At 49.3% G+C, this 18,083-nt stretch overlaps 1 protein-coding gene across 2 annotated transcripts in view; it reads left to right on the top strand.

The window, feature by feature from the left end:
• Positions 1-18,083, top strand: part of CCDC60 (coiled-coil domain containing 60) — a 145,787-nt gene that overhangs the window by 53,716 nt on the left and 73,988 nt on the right. For both annotated transcript variants that reach the window (XR_012787694.1, XM_075568067.1), the window contains exon 2: positions 15,817-15,906. Coding sequence is in view for 1 of the 2 variants with exons in the window: in XM_075568067.1 (XP_075424182.1) it covers positions 15,817-15,906 (90 nt within the window). In the remaining variant the exon portion in view is untranslated. The remainder of the gene's footprint in view (positions 1-15,816; positions 15,907-18,083) is intronic.

Raw genomic sequence — 18,083 nt, 5'->3', positions numbered from 1 at the left:
TACCTCTATATAAGGGCTGTCAAACATGCGGCCTGCAAGGTGTCGCCATGCGTCCTGCGCCTGCTCATCAGACAGACGCTGCGCTGAAACCAGGGGGGAGAGCACGGACAACTGTCCCAACCCTGCGGCAGCGGAGGCTCGGGCTGCGCAAGAAGTTGCGTCTGGTTACCGGGCCTTCTATCCCCCTGCTGCTGGTCTAGGTTTCTTCCCCCCCCCACCGCGTGTGATGGAAGTAGGGTGCAACTTCTGCGACTGCACAGCACCGGAGGCTCCCCCCAATGTAAAAAAAAGTGTGTATTGTGGGGGAGAGGTCTAGTGTGTGTGTGTGTGTATTGGGGAGAGGGGTATTGTGTATTGTGAGAGAGTGAGGGTGTGGGAGAGAGGGTGAAAGAGAGGGGAGACAGTCTCCCTCCCTTCTCTCTCAGGGCCACTTACCGGGATTCTGTTTCCTCTTCTCTAGAGACTTCTTTACAGGGGGAGGGAGGGAGAGAGAGAAATGGGGGGGGGGGGGGAGGGGAGGGAGAGAAAGAGGGAGGTGCTGTGGAGATATATATTTTTAATAAAGAAGGTTTAAGAAAAAAATACGTGTGGGTTATAAATAATGAACGTTTTATTTTTTCCTGGTGCGCCCGAGTCTTGAAGTCAGAATTAAGAATTATTCCCCAAGCTGTTCTGAGTTTGACCGGCCTGATTTACTGCAAAATTATAGTTCCAATTAAAGAAATGTTTGCTTTTAAGAAAGGTCCATCTTTTTTTTAATTTTTAGACAATATTGTTGAAACTTTTCTAAAATAAGAGGATGGGGGTATTTACTAAAGTCTGTTATATTAGGGAGTATACGCGACATTGCCGTTAGCAGAAACACACATTATATTCCCGGGGTTAATGTATTCACACAGTTAATTATGGGCAAATATAACCGCCGTATTTGATCTCATTAGCATAGTCTTAATATCAGGGTAATGCGGCATTAACTTGCGGTAACTTGCACGACTGGCTGTTATGTAAATCTTGGCGGTACTCCTATTCAGAAACGGATTTTGTTGTAGTGACGAGAAAGAGGAGAGGGGACAATGTTGGAAATGATGGGAGGTTGGTTTACATGATGGCTAACTCTGGCATTACAGACACTGCCGACGCCCTATTTTGGGGTGTGCATGGGAGTAATGCCAGGCTTGGCTCAGACTTAACTAGTGTAATGTTGCTTCCCCTCGTTAACCTTAGTGGAGTTTAGTGAATAGGGGACAATATTATTGTCCTTAGTAACTAAAGCATTACTATTAACGTGACGCTAACTTCCGTTTAGTGAATCCGGGCTAGAAATCCCTTTCCCCCCAAAGGTTAAAGCAGCAATAATACATTCCCCCTTTTCTTCTTTGTATATATAAAGCGAGTGGCGATGTATAATGCTACATTCTTACCTAAACTGGCGATCGTTTGGTGCTCCTGTTACAAATCTGTAAAAATCCTGATTGTGTGCCTAACGAAATGGCCGCCTTCTAACTTTGTGCTGCAGGCTGTGAAATGCTGCAGCTGATGTGTAACGTTATATTACTAAGTGTAATACATTATTATTATTACAGCTTTCAGTGTAATAGACAGTCTGATGTTTGGAACACAGCAACAGACCTGTTTGTGATACTTTGTTGCCAGGGGGCATAGCTCAATAAGGTGTGTGTGTGTGTGTGTGTGTGTGTGTGTGTGTGTGTGTGTGTGTGTGTGTGTGTGTGTCAGAGCCTGTTTCAAAAGAGGAAGTGGATATGTCTTTCTAAATGGTTGCTGTGGCAACCAAAGGATGAGCAGTACATTCAAAAAATCATTACAAATGGCATTAGGAGATTAAAAAAATGCAGACTATAATCTAATACTATAGAACTGATTATTTATTTATTTTCTAACCATATAGGATTTTCAGGTTTTGCTGCTTTAAGAGGTAAAACATGTCTTAAAATCCGACACAATACAACGACTTTTTAAGACACTTCAGCCACTGTTAGTAATGTGCTTTTTTTGTTAGCAGAATAAAATAACTATTTCTTATCATAGTAGTAATAGAGCAGCTAACTATCAAATCAAGGGAAGTGCACGGAAAAAGCAGTCTGGTGAGGTGTTGAACGCTTTTCATACAACAAGTGCATTTCTAAAGAACCCTCTTGTTGGTTCATTAAAAGGTATCACAAGCTGCGATGGATCTGCACTGCTTCATCATACGAACATCTACCATAACATCCAACTACAACCTCAAATTACACCTGTTAGAGTTTCTGCAGAGAGCTGGGCAGGATATGTTTCCTGTGCTTCCCTATATCCTATTAGAGGAACGGCTGCATCTAAATGGTCTCTTTATTTCTTTCTATTAGGCGCTAGATAATTGTGTTTTGAACAGTATTGCACTCGTAAAGATGGAGACTGTAAGAAGTGTTTTCCCAACATACGAAAAACACAGAGACCAGCAGCTGACATCTCTGTATTGTATACATCTGCAGTCTGTAACTGTACATAGCAGTGGGAAGTCCTTATACCGGGACCACACTTATTGTGCTCTTAGCAGGTCGGTAATGATTTCAGGTGCCAATATCTGAAGAAATGCTCCCTGCAGATCCGACAGCGTAATAACACAGGACTCTGAAGTGTGAGATCTATAGAAACAGGACTCAGAAATCAAAACCAGAACAAGCATTTCAGGCTGCAGGGCTGAAATAATGCTGCGGCTATTACTGCTAGACCTATCATTACCATCATGGGGTGCCACGGATGGCTGCCATTTATCATTGGTCAGGGCAGACTCCTCTGTTAAAACAATTGGAGATGAAATCCACTTCATTTATTTATATTCTCAGGCATGGTTGGGAAACTTGGACCCTAAATGTGCAGATAATTCAGACGCTTCAAACAACTCCCAGAAGTATGGGGAGATGCATGCTGGGTATCACCGGGAGATGCATGCTGGGTATCACCAGGAGATGCATGCTGGGTATCACCGGGAGATGCATGCTGGGTATCACCGGGAGATGCATGCTGGGTATCACCAGGGGATGCATGCTGGGTATCACCGGGAGATGCATGCTGGGTATCACCAGGGGATGCATGCTGGGTATCACCGGGAGATGCATGCTGGGTATCACCGGGAGATGCATGCTGGGTATCACCGGGAGATGCATGCTGGGTATCACCAGCGGATGCATGCTGGGTATCACCGGGAGATGCATGCTTTGTATCACCAGGGGATGCATGCTGGGTATCACCAGGGGATGCATGCTGGGTATCACCAGGGGATGCATGCTGGGTATCACCAGGGGATGCATGCTGGGTATCACCGGCAGATGCATGCTGGGTATCACCGGCAGATGCATGCTGGGTATCACCGGGAGATGCATGCTGGGTATCACCGGGAGATGCATGCTGGGTATCACCAGGGGATGCATGCTGGGTATCACCAGGGGATGCATACTGGGTATCACCGGGAGATGCATGCTGGGTATCACCAGGGGATGCATGCTGGGTATCACCGGGAGATGCATGCTGGGTATCACCGGCAGATGCATGCTGGGTATCACCAGGGGATGCATGCTGGGTATCACCGGGAGATGCATGCTGGGTATCACCGGGAGATGCATACTGGGTATCACCAGGGGATGCATGCTGGGTATCACCGGGAGATGCATACTGGGTATCACCAGGGGATGCATGCTGGGTATCACCAGGAGATGCATGCTGGGTATCACCAGGGGATGCATGCTGGGTATCACCGGGAGATGCATGCTGGGTATCACCAGGGGATGCATGCTGGGTATCACCGGGAGATGCATGCTGGGTATCACCAGGGGATGCATGCTGGGTATCACCGGGAGATGCATACTGGGTATCACCAGGGGATGCATGCTGGGTATCACCGGGAGATGCATGCTGGGTATCACCAGGGGATGCATGCTGGGTATCACCGGGAGATGCATACCGGGTATCACCGGGAGATGCATGCTGGGTATCACCAGGGGATGCATGCTGGGTATCACCAGGGGATGCATGCTGGGTATCACCGGGAGATGCATGCTGGGTATCACCGGGAGATGCATGCTGGGTATCACCGGGAGATGCATGCTGGGTATCACCAGGGGATGCATGCTGGGTATCACCAGGGGATGCATACCGGGTATCACCGGGAGATGCATGCTGAGTATCACCGGCAGATGCATGCTGGGTATCACCGGCAGATGCATGCTGGGTATCACCGGGAGATGCATGCTGGGTATCACCGGGAGATGCATGCTGGGTATCACCAGGGGATGCATGCTGGGTATCACCGGGAGATGCATGCTGGGTATCACCAGGGGATGCATGCTGGGTATCACCGGGAGATGCATGCTGGGTATCACCAGGGGATGCATGCTGGGTATCACCGGGAGATGCATGCTGGGTATCACCAGGGGATGCATGCTGGGTATCACCGGCAGATGCATGCTGGGTATCACCGGGAGATGCATGCTGGGTATCACCAGGGGATGCATGCTGGGTATCACCGGGAGATGCATACTGGGTATCACCAGGGGATGCATGCTGGGTATCACCGGGAGATGCATGCTGGGTATCACCAGGGGATGCATGCTGGGTATCACCGGGAGATGCATACCGGGTATCACCGGGAGATGCATGCTGGGTATCACCAGGGGATGCATACCGGGTATCACCAGGAGATGCATGCTGGGTATCACCGGCAGATGCATGCTGGGTATCACCGGCAGATGCATGCTGGGTATCACCGGGAGATGCATGCTGGGTATCACCGGGAGATGCATGCTGGGTATCACCAGGGGATGCATGCTGGGTATCACCGGGAGATGCATGCTGGGTATCACCGGGAGATGCATGCTGGGTATCACCAGGGGATGCATGCTGGGTATCACCGGGAGATGCATGCTGGGTATCACCAGGGGATGCATGCTGGGTATCACCGGCAGATGCATGCTGGGTATCACCGGGAGATGCATGCTGGGTATCACCAGGGGATGCATGCTGGGTATCACCGGGAGATGCATACTGGGTATCACCAGGGGATGCATGCTGGGTATCACCGGGAGATGCATGCTGGGTATCACCGGCAGATGCATGCTGGGTATCAACGGGAGATGCATGCTGGGTATCACCGGGAGATGCATGCTGGGTATCACCAGGGGATGCATGCTGGGTATCACCAGGGGATGCATGCTGGTTATCACCGGCAGATGCATGCTGGGTATCACCGGGAGATGCATGCTGGGTATCACCGGGAGATGCATGCTGGGTATCACCGGGAGATGCATGCTGGGTATCACCGGGAGATGCATGCTGGGTATCACCGGGAGATGCAGGGGAAAGAATAAATGAGTTCGGAAGCAAACAAGTCTGGGACATCATCACAAGGGGGAAGAAATTAAAATGGCGGTGGGCCGGACATATCGCAAGAAGAAATAACCATCGTTGTACAAAGATGGCACTCGTCTGGAGTCCACGAGCTATAGAAAGACCGAGACGACGAACTAAAGAAAGATGGAGGCTGAAAATAGGTTGTTTGAACAACGTGGAACAGAGAGGATGGCAACTGCAGTGCCTGGCAAATCATTGGGGAGACCCTCACCCGGCAGTGTAGCGGCAAGGGCTGAAGATATAGGTAGATATATTTACACACACAGTAAGCCTGTTCCTATAACACTGTTGGGCATTTTTAAATTGTTACCTATAGTGATTGGCTCTTTATCTGTACGGTAAGTAGGGTGACAGAAATACAGGTGCAGGTACGAAGCGGTCTAGCTAGCAGTCTCCCAGCTGCAAAACGTGTGAAAAACTGCACGAGGTTCATCAAAGAAGAGAAATACCCTGAAAATAATCTGATTTATTTGATAAATATTATGCAATTCCATTGCATCAGTTTTGCCCCAGTATTGCAGACATGGGGGGGGGGGGGGACTTTGATAAATACTGTAGTGCCCACGGCTATTCTAACACAAACCAGTGGCAATCACCAAAAAGACCCAGGTACATGCTGGGTACATGCCTTAAATTTGCCGTAAACTAGACCCAGCATTTCTGCATTGATTAGTGGCCCATCAGATTAACAGCGGGGGTCCCTGGCAGTCCCATTCAAACTGAATGGGACTGCCAGGGACCCCTGCTGTGTTAATCCTATGGGTCGTTAGTCAATGCAGAAATGCCTTAAACTTGCCTTAAACTAGCCAGGTTAACCGCAGCATGTAACCGGGCTAGTTTAAGGCTGTAGATTCTCTCCCCCCCGCCTCCCGCAGCTTTTACGTTATAAGGGTTTTCAGGTGAACAGATACCTAATAGCAATCCCAGATAGTGGGCATAAGATTTTTTTTCAATTTGGCAATTGGTTTTCCCAAAAGATTCAAAGTAAAAGTTTCACTTATTTGCCTCATAAACGAAGTCAGTTTTAATTTGCTCTGGGTCAGCTTAATTTGCGTGGTATATGGTACAGGTAAACCCCGTTATAACGCGGTCCTCGGGGTCCACCCCGAGACCACCGCGTTAGTAACGGGGTCGCGGGAAAAAATAAATGGCCGCCGCTTTAGCGCATATTCACCCCGCGGTTAAGGAGATGGGAGTGGGGATGTCCCTCTGGTCCCCGCTTCCCCCTGTCACCGCGTGACAGCCCGTGGGGCAGGAGATGGAGCGGGGATGTCCCTCCGGTCCCCGCTTCCCCCTGTCACCGCGTGACAGCCCGCGGTGAAGGAGATGGGAGCGGGGATGTCCCTCCGGTCCCCGCTTCCCTCTGTCACCGCGTGACAGCCCGCTGGGCAGGAGATGGGAGCGGGGATGTCCCTCCGGTCCCCGCTTCCCCCTGTCACCGCGTGAAAGCCCGCGGGACAGGAGATGGGAGGGGGGATGCCCCTCAGGTCCCGGCTTCAACCTGTCGCCGCGGGACAGGCCGCGGGACAGGAGATGGGAGGGGGGATGCCCCTCCGGTCCCGGCTTCAACCTGTCACCGCGGGACAGGAGATGGGATTGGGGATGCCCCTCTGGTCCCGGCTTCCCCGTCACCGCGTAACAGGAGATGGGAGGGGGGATGCCCCTCCGGTCCCGGCTTCCCCCTGTCACCGCGGGACAGGAGATGGGAGGGGGGATGCCCCTCCGTTCCCGGCTTCCCCGTCACCGCGGGACAGGAGATGGGAGGGGGGATGCCCCTCCGGTCCCGGCTTCCCCCTGTCACCGCGGGACAGGAGATGGGAGGGGGGATGCCCCTCCGGTCCAGGCTTCCCCGTCACCGCGTGACAGGAGATGGGAGGGGGGATGCCCCTCCGGTCCCGGCTTCACCTTCTCCCCACCGTTGTCCCCGCTGCCTGCGCAGGAGGAGGGGGGGGGAGCGGGTGCTGGTGTGTGTAAGTGTGTGAGAGTGTGTGAGTGTGTGTAAGTGTCTGTGAGTGTGTGTAAGTGTCTGTGAGTGTGTGTGAGTGTGTATAAGTGTGTGTGAGTGTGCGTAAGTGTGTGTCAGTGTGTACCCTTACCATCTCCTTTCCCTGTGCTGCAGGTCGCTGGTCCCCTACCTGGTCAACCCCTCTGTGTGGAGTCGGATCCTGGGGTTGTAAGTAATTGCAGGCTCCAATTAGGGACAAATAAACTGGGGCCAGCAACAGACCGGCGTATTATGGTCCTTTCCCCGCGGGGTCTCTCGGTACTTGTAGTTCAGGCTCCACTATGTTTACAACCTGTGTGTGTGTGTGTGTGCAGTGTGCAGTGTGTGTCAGTGTGAGCAGTGTGTGTCAGTGTGAGCAGTGTGTGCAGTGTGAGCAATGAGCAGTGTGTGTGTGCAGTGTGAGCAATGAGCAGTGTGTGTGCAGTGAGTGTGTGCAGTGTGTGCAGTGTGTGCAGTGTGCAAAAAAAAAATTTTTTTTTTAAAAATTTAAAAAAAAATTTTTTTTTAAACGGGAGCCACGGGAAAACCGCGTTATAACCGAATCGCGGTATAGCGAGGCACGTTATAATGGGGTTTACCTGTATTTGTTGTTGATTTCCCCTTAATCTCCTTCAATAAATTATGGTGTCATCATTAGTCAAACACGACATGGAAGACCAAGACTCTTGATGAACTATCTCCCTCCATATCGAACCGTTTACAATCAGAGACACGGAGACACACTGACACACGGAGAGACACTGACACACAGATACACTGACACACGGAGACACTGACACACGGAGAGACACTGACACACAGAGACACACTGACATGGAGACGGAGACACTGACACACGGAGAGACACTGACACACAGAGAGACACTGACACACAGAGAGACACTGACACACAGAGAGACACTGACACACGGAGAGACACTGACACACAGAGACATTGACACACAGAAACACACTGACATGGAGATACAGACACTGACACACAGAGAGACACTGACACACAGAGAGACACTGACACACAGAGAGACACTGACACACAGAGAGACACTGACACACAGAGAGACACTGACACACGGAGAGACACTGACACACAGAGACATTGACACACAGAAACACACTGACATGGAGATACAGACACTGATACACAGAGACACTGACACACGGAGACACTGACACATGGAGAGACACTGACACAGAGACACACTGACATGGAGACGGAGACACAGAGACACTGACACACGGAGACACTGACACACGGAGAGACACTGACACACAGAGACACACTGACATGGAGACGGAGACACTGATACACGGAGACACAGAGACACTGACACATGGAGACACTGACACACAGAGAGACACTGACACACGGAGAGACACTGACACACAGAGAGACACTGACACACAGAGACATTGACACACAGAAACACACTGACATGGAGATACAGACACTGATACACGGAGAGACACTGACACACAGAGAGACACTGACACACAGAGAGACACTGACACACGGAGAGACACTGACACACAGAGAGACACTGACACACAGAGAGACACTGACACACAGAGACACACTGACACACAGAAACACACTGACATGGAGATACAGACACTGATACACAGAGACACTGACACATGGAGAGACACTGACACAGAGACACACTGACATGGAGACACACTGACATGGAGACGGAGACACAGAGACACTGACACACAGAGAGACACTGACACACGGAGAGACACTGACACACAGAGAGACACTGACACATGGAGACACTGACACACGGAGAGACACTGACACACGGAGAGACACTGACACACAGAGAGACACTGACACATGGAGACACTGACACACGGAGAGACACTGACACACGGAGAGACACTGACACACAGAGAGACACTGACACACAGAAACACACTGACATGGAGATACAGACACTGATACACAGAGACACTGACACATGGAGAGACACTGACACAGAGACACACTGACATGGAGACACACTGACATGGAGACGGAGACACAGAGACACTGACACACAGAGAGACACTGACACACGGAGAGACACTGACACACAGAGAGACACTGACACATGGAGACACTGACACACGGAGAGACACTGACACACGGAGAGACACTGACACACAGAGAGACACTGACACACAGAAACACACTGACATGGAGATACAGACACTGATACACAGAGACACTGACACATGGAGAGACACTGACACAGAGACACACTGACATGGAGACACACTGACATGGAGACGGAGACACAGAGACACTGACACACAGAGAGACACTGACACACGGAGAGACACTGACACACAGAGAGACACTGACACATGGAGACACTGACACACGGAGAGACACTGACACACGGAGAGACACTGACACACAGAGAGACACTGACACACAGAGACACACTGACATGGAGACGGAGACACTGACACACGGAGACACAGAGACACTGACACATGGAGACACTGACACACAGAGAGACACTGACACACGGAGAGACACTGACACACAGAGACATTGACACACAGAAACACACTGACATGGAGATACAGACACTGATACACAGAGACACTGACACACAGAGACACTGACACATGGAGAGACACTGACACACAGAGAGACACTGACACACAGCGAGACACTGACACACAGAGAGACACTGACACACAGAGAGACACTGACATGGAGATACAGACACTGATACACAGAGACACTGACACACAGGGAGACACTGACACACGGAGAGACACTGACACACAGAGAGACACTGACACACAGAGAGACACTGACACACGGAGACACTGACACACGGAGACACTGACACACGGAGACACTGACACACGGAGACACTGACACACAGCGAGACACTGACACACGGAGAGACACTGACACACGGAGAGACACTGACACACGGAGACACTGACACACAGCGAGACACTGACACACGGAGAGACACTGACACACGGAGACACTGACACACAGCGAGACACTGACACACAGGGCGACACTGACACACAGAGAGACACTGACACACGGAGAGACACTGACACACAGAGACACACTGACACACAGAGACACACTGACATGGAGATGGAGACACTAATACATGGAGACACTGACATACGGAGACACTGACACACGGAGAGACACTGACACACGGAGAGACACTGACACACAGAGAGACACTGACACACGGAGACACTGACACACGGAGACACTGACACACAGAGACACACTGGCACACAGATACACTGACACACTGACACACGAAGACACTGACACACAGGGGGACACTGACACACGGAGACACTGACACACGGAGACACTGACACACAGCGAGACACTGACACACAGAGAGACACTGACACACAGAGAGACACTGACACACGGAGAGACACTGACACACAGAGAGACACTGACACACAGAGAGACACTGACACACGGAGAGACACTGACACACGGAGAGACACTGACACACAGAGACATTGACACACAGATACACTGACACACGGAGACACTGACACACAGATACACTGACACACGGAGACACTGACACACGGAGAGACACTGACACAGAGACACACTGACATGGAGACGGAGACACAGAGACACTGACACATGGAGACACTGACACACAGAGAGACACTGACACATGGAGAGACACTGACACACGGAGAGACACTGACACAGAGACACACTGACATGGAGACGGAGACACAGAGACACTGACACATGGAGACACTGACACACAGAGAGACACTGACACATGGAGAGACACTGACACACAGAGAGACACTGACACACAGAGACACACTGACATGGAGATGGAGACACTAATACATGGAGACACTGACATACGGAGACACTGACACACGGAGACACTGACACACGGAGACACTGACACACGGAGACACTGACACACAGAGACACACTGGCACACAGATATACTGACACAGATACACTGACACACGAAGACACTGACACACAGGGGGACACTGACACACGGAGACACTGACACACGGAGACACTGACACACAGCGAGACACTGACACACAGAGACACACTGACACACGGAGACACTGACCCACGGAGACACTGACACACAGCGAGACACTGACACACAGAGAGACACTGACACACGGAGACACTGACACATGGAGACTGACCCACGAAGATACTGACACACAAAGACACACTGACATGGAAACGGAGACACCCTGACACACGGAGACACAGAGACACAGAGACACAGAGACACTGACACATGGAGACACTGACACACGGAGAGACACTGACACACAGAGAGACACTGACACACAGAGAGACACTGACACACAGAGAGACACTGACACACGGAGACACTGACCCACGAAGACACTGACACACAGAGAGACACTGACACCCCCTCCCCCAACACTGTCAGAATTGAGAGCAGGGATGAGACTAGTTCTAGGGCTCTCTTCCCCCATTCCTCGTGCTCCCTCTCACAAGGTGTCTGGTATACCCTATGAACGCCAGGCTATGAGGCGCAGCGCTTACTGACCTGCTGGTAACAGCGCCCGTTGCTTTGTGTCGCACTAGCAATGCATAATGGACGCGCTGTTACCGGTCGAGGCGGTGACTCACAGGTCAATAAGGGCTGCGCCGCAGCAGAGGCGTCAGAGACACAATATTAGGATTTTTCCTTTCCTTGCACTACTCTAACCAAGCTGTCGCAGTAATCATTACATCAAGGCCAATTGGTTAATAGGTTGTTAAATTAGTTGGAGAAATTATGAAAACCTCTGCTGTTGGTCGTTATTGAGAATTGAACTTGGGGAGCCTGTGTTAGAAAGATCAGATAATAGACTGGTTTAAAGTAAGGAAAAATCACTTTCCTTCCATGAAGCGGTAAAACCAAATAAATTTTACAGCTGCAGACCAAGCAATATCCTACACGTGTTTTCTTTTTAATAAATCAGTTCTGTACTATGAGAAAATACTTGTTGCATTTTTTTAAAACCACTTTGAATGACATTTTTAATGTATTATAATGTAACAAGCCTTTTTTGTTTCACTAGCAACCATTTACAAAGTCATATCCCCTTCCTCTTCTGAAACAGACTTTTACACACCCCTTTTTGATCCCTGCTTCTCTCTAGCAGTGCACCAATTGTATCTAGTGACTGCCTGGTTACATGATCTTCCACACAGAACTTTGCATCTTTGGTCCTCTTCTGCTGCATTGGCGGCCATTTAGCGAACCCCCGAGCCGAATCTTCACTGATCGATCACAGGAGAATGGGTCGATCGGCAATATGGCTAATTACTTATCAGTGTGTGTTAAAGGGAAAGAATAAATACAAAACCGCCAGCTTGGATTGCTGCATTAAGAGGGGTAGGTTTAGTCACCCATCATCAAGGCTCATCAGAAAACTGAGTGTCTGGTTTGTGAAATATCCTGGTGGCTGACAGTCATTTGTAGTTTAGAACAGAGCAGCTGGCAGTCCCCTCCTCCCTTGCAAGCTGTCTTCCACTGGTACCAGATGAAAGCAAAGTCTTAACTCTTCTCATGTGCTTCTTCATGCTTTGTGTTCCCACTTCCTCAACCATGGCAGCAAGGATGGGGTGACACTGATTGTGTGAGCTGAAGGAAGGAAGGGGAGGTTTCAAGCAATGAAAAAACAAAGAGAATTAAGGAGGCTGGGATGCTTGGGGCAAATAGACAGTAGACAAGATAATGAAGGTAGGTAGTAGGGAGATTGGGATGAAGCATAGAGACTTGGCAGATATCTGAGACATTGAAGGATGAAAATCACAGTAGACAACTATTTAGACTGCATTTAGACCGCATTATCATCAGGCCACATGTAATAACTTGTGTAGTTATCTTTAAGGACTTGAGGAGGACTCTTTTTGCTGGTGTGGGGTATCCAGTACCCGGATTGCTGCTTTAAACAGGGAAACAACCAATAGACAAAATAGCACCGCACTTAACCACTTTGCTATCAGACGGCCTCACAACTCCCCTCTGGCTGCAACAACTTTGTGTCGTGGTTTACTAGTAGACGTATGAACAGTTACTGATTTTCAGTACGTCTCACTGATTTTCAGTACGTCTCACTGATTTTCAGTACGTCTCACTGATTTTTAGTACGTCTCACTGATTTTCAGTACGTCTAATTTTCAGTACGTCTCGCTGATTTTCAGTACGTCTCGCTGATTTTCAGTACGTCTCGCTGATTTTCAGTACGTCTCGCTGATTTTCAGTACGTCTCGCTGATTTTCAGTACGTCTCGCTGATTTTCAGTACGTCTCACTGATTTTCAGTACGTCTCACTGATTTTCAGTACGTCTCACTGATTTGGAGTCAATCTTACTGATATTTTTTTTACCAGTATTTCCTAAACTAAAATAGAGTATTAATGATAACGGTCAGTACTTTTTCCAATAAAATGCCGTTTTGTGGTCCAAGACACCCCAAACCTCACGGATTTCCTCCCCCTGGAGGGTACCCCTCTATACAAGTGTTGTACGCATGTTGTGTGTCCAGAGACCAGTTTGTGGCAGGGAAGGGATAAATAACAGCAGCTGTGTTTGTAATGCGAGCATTTCATTCGCTGGAAGAGCTGCCCTTTGTGGTTTAATGTATTCATATTCCATTTGCTACGTGTACAGAAGGGTAACTTGAATTTTTGGGGGTCTGTCTAGAACCAGAGGAGTTAACGGCAGCCGGATTGGTCTGCTGTATTAAAGGACAATATTTATTTATTTGAAAGGATTTTCCTTATCTCCCTCCATGCAGAGATTCTATGGAGAGTTGGAAGACTTTATAATCTCCTGCCTCTTGTAGATGAAAGTTGCTTTCCTACCAAAGCATAATGTGTGTCTCATAATAAACAGCATTTTGGAACGAAAATGTCTCTGATAGTCCAAAGGCAGCCGGGTCTTAGCCTCTCCCGCCTGACGTAAAGTGTTTTACGGGTCCGATTAGATCTATTAATTTGATTAAAATCTATTTTTCACCGGGTTAATGGTGCATTTATTGCTGGTATCTATGCTCAGTCATATGGCTAATGGGAGCTCGGAGAGGCGGCAGGCCTGGTGCATATTGATGGCATGCATTCATATCTTGCAATTAGAACACCAGATCACACCAGCACTGTATAACAATGAGTTGCACTGCCACCTGGTGGCAGATTAATGCACTTTCCCTGTTTATCAAGCTTTGCAGTGTGATGTAATTACCAATCTTTTTTGCTGCAATTACCTCACCTTTGGAATAAAACCTTCATGTCTGGCAAGTTTGCACATATTGTCTGCATTGCTCCTAAAATCTTATAAACTGCTATCTGTGTTTACCATATTAGCTGTTTTGCGGCCAGCAATAACCACCTTGCAGCAAATCAAACGATTTGTTCTCTTTTACCTGCCAGAGTAATAGGTTGAGAAGGATATATTAGCTAATAAAACATTTGTCTCATCTTACATTGAAACCCTGGATGCTTCATATTGTGTAGACGTTGTCTTGATTTAATACTCCAACAGACGAGAAGTATTGAATTGCATGAATGCTAATTATTAGAACAAGGCGTCCTTTTGTGCACAAGCGTAATGATGAAGGTATATTCTCACCTTTCTTTGCCTCTCCTTAATTAATTTAGCATGTTCAACATTGCATAACGTCATGCAGACTCCGAACCATCCCATCTTGTTAGACAGATTAAAGATAGAGTGTGACCTGCAGGAAAATTAAGATACATTTGCGGGGCCTGAGGTGGTCTCTGTCTAGAAGATAAACTTCAATTATGGCTTTGGTACTTCTAAGTAAAACAAGAGGACGATTAAATGAATAGACTTTTAAGAAATCGGCTTTGTGACCTGCTCTAACTGCATGCCTTTCATTTCCTAGATGAAGAGTTTGAATAATCTAATGGAACAATGTGCTATGCCGATATGCCAACTACAGACATTTTCTGCAATAGCCTTTCAATTCAACCTATTGTGGTGTTTATGGCAGACAGAGATTCTTGTCATCAGGAACAACTGCAACCCTAAAAAATAGAGATGAGTGAGCCTGCAAAACGTAGCCAATAGCATTACGCAGAATGTGTCTCAGATTGCAGAGGTTCAGGGTGTCGGATCTGACGATGCGGACTCACTCATCTCTACATGCATTATTGAGTTGAAAACATTGCACTGCTCCACCTTATGACCAATGTCACAATCTGAAAATAATGGAGTTTAATAATGCTATTCCACTGAGATGTAGAGTGCAAGAGGTGACTGGCACTGTATCACAGTATTAATCCCTCAAGCCATTACCCTTTGTATGTCTGTGTCCATGTCCTGCACCACGAGGTCACCTAATTGACCTTCTAATGTTGTGAACTGATGTGTTTTCCAGGAAACAAAATCCAAGGAAACTATTGCTGAAGAGGAGATACCAGAGGAAACCAGGACTGACACTTCATCAAAAACATCCCAGGCCAAACCAGTAAGAAACAAAAGGGGTTATGCATTAAACTGCGATAGGGGCCTTATCGGCACTATGGCACAGAAACTTGGGGTTCCCATGAGATAGGGCCCTTATCGGCACTATGGCACAGAAACTGGGAGTTCCCATGAGATAGGGCCCTTATCGGCACTTTGGCATAGAAACTTGGAGTTCCCATGGGATAGGGCCCTGATCGGCACTATGGCACAGAAACTGGGAGTTTCCATGAGATAGGGCCCTTATCGGCACCATGGCACAGAAACTGTGAGGTTCCATGAGATAGGGCCCTTATCGGCACTATGGCACAGAAACTGTGAGGTTCCATGAGATAGGGCCCTTATCGGCACCATGGCACAGAAACTGTGAGGTTCCATGAAATAGGGCCCTTATCGGCACAATGGCACAGAAACTGTGAGTTTCCATGAGATAGGGCCCATATCGGCACTATGGCACTGAAACTGAGAGTTCCCATGAGATAGGGCCATTATCGGCGCTATAGCACAGAAACTGAGAGTTCCCATGGGATGGCCCTTATCGGCACTATGGCACAGAAACTGGGAGTTCCCATGGGATGGCCCTTATCGGCGCTATGGCACCGAAACAGGGAGTTCCCATGAGATAGAGCCCTTATCGGCGCTATGGCACAGAAACTGGGGGTTCCCATGAGATAGGGCACTTATCGACACTATGGCACAGAAACTGTGAGTTTCCATGAGATATGGCCCTTATCGGCACTATGGCACAGAAACTGTGAGTTCCCATGGGACAGCCCTTATCGGCACTATAGCACAGACACTGAGAGTTCCCATAAGATAGGGCCCTGATCGGCGCTATGGCACAGAAACTGGGAGTTCCCATGAGATAGGGCCTTATCGGCGCTATGGCACAGAAACTGGGAGTTCCCATGAGATAGGGCCATTATCGGCGCTATGGCACTGAAACTGGGAGTTCCCATGAGATAGGGCCATTATCGGCGCTATGGCACTGAAACTGGGAGTTCCCATGAGATAGGCCCTTATCGACACTATGACGGCCCTTATCGGCACTATGGCACTGAAACTGGGAGTTCCCATAAGATAGGCCCTTATCGGCACTATGGCACAGAAACTGGGAGTTCCCATGGGACGGCCCTTATCGGCACTATGGCACTGAAACTGGGAGTTCCCATGAGATAGGCCCTTATCGGCACTATCGCACAGAAACAGGGAGTTCCCATGAGATAGGGCCCTTATCGGCACTATGGCACAGAATCTGGGCGTTCCCATGAGATAGGGCACTTATCGGCGCTATGGCACAGAAACTGGGAGTTCCCATGGGATAGGGTCCTGATCGGCACTATGGCACAGAAACTGGGAGTTCCCATGGGATAGGGCCCTGATCGGCACTATGGCACAGAAACTGGGAGTTCCCATGGGATAAGGCCATTATCGGCACTATGGCACAGAAACTGGGAGTTCCCATGGGACGGCCCTGATCGGCGCTATGGCACAGAAACTGGAAGTTCCCATGAGATTGGGCCCTTATCGGCGCTATGGCACAGAAAAAGGGAGTTCCCATGGGATAGGGCCCTGATCGGCACTATGGCACAGAAACTGGGAGTTCCCATGGGATAGGGCCCTGATCGGCGCTATGGCACAGAAACTGGGAGTTCCCATGGGATAGGGCCCTGATCGGCACTATGGCACAGAAACTGGGAGTTCCCATGGGATAGGGCCCTGATCGGCACTATGGCACAGAAACTGGGAGTTTCCATGAGATAGGGCCCTTATCGGCGCTATGGCACAGAAACTGGGAGTTCCCATGGGATAGGGCCCTTATCGGCACTATGGCACAGAAACTGGGAGTTCCCTTGGGACGGCCCTTATCGGCACTATGGCACAGAAACTGGGAGTTCCCATGGGATAGGGCCCTTATCGGCTCTATGGCACAGAAACTGGGAGTTCCCATGGGATAGGGCCCTTATCGGCACTATGGCACAGAAACTGGGAGTTCCCATGAGATAGGGCCCTTATCGGCACTATGGCACAGAAACTGGGAGTTTCCATGAGACGGCCCTTATCGGCGCTATGGCACAGAAACTGGGAGTTCCCATGGGATAGGGCCCTGATCGGCACTATGGCACAGAAACTGGGGGTTCGCATGGGATAGGGCCCTGATCGGCACTATGGCACAGAAAC

The sequence above is a fragment of the Ascaphus truei genome, chromosome 13, assembly GCF_040206685.1.
Source record: "Ascaphus truei isolate aAscTru1 chromosome 13, aAscTru1.hap1, whole genome shotgun sequence".
Lineage (NCBI taxonomy): Eukaryota > Metazoa > Chordata > Amphibia > Anura > Ascaphidae > Ascaphus > Ascaphus truei.
Note: the sequence above shows the minus strand (reverse complement) of the source record. Positions and strands in the feature narration are given on the sequence as shown.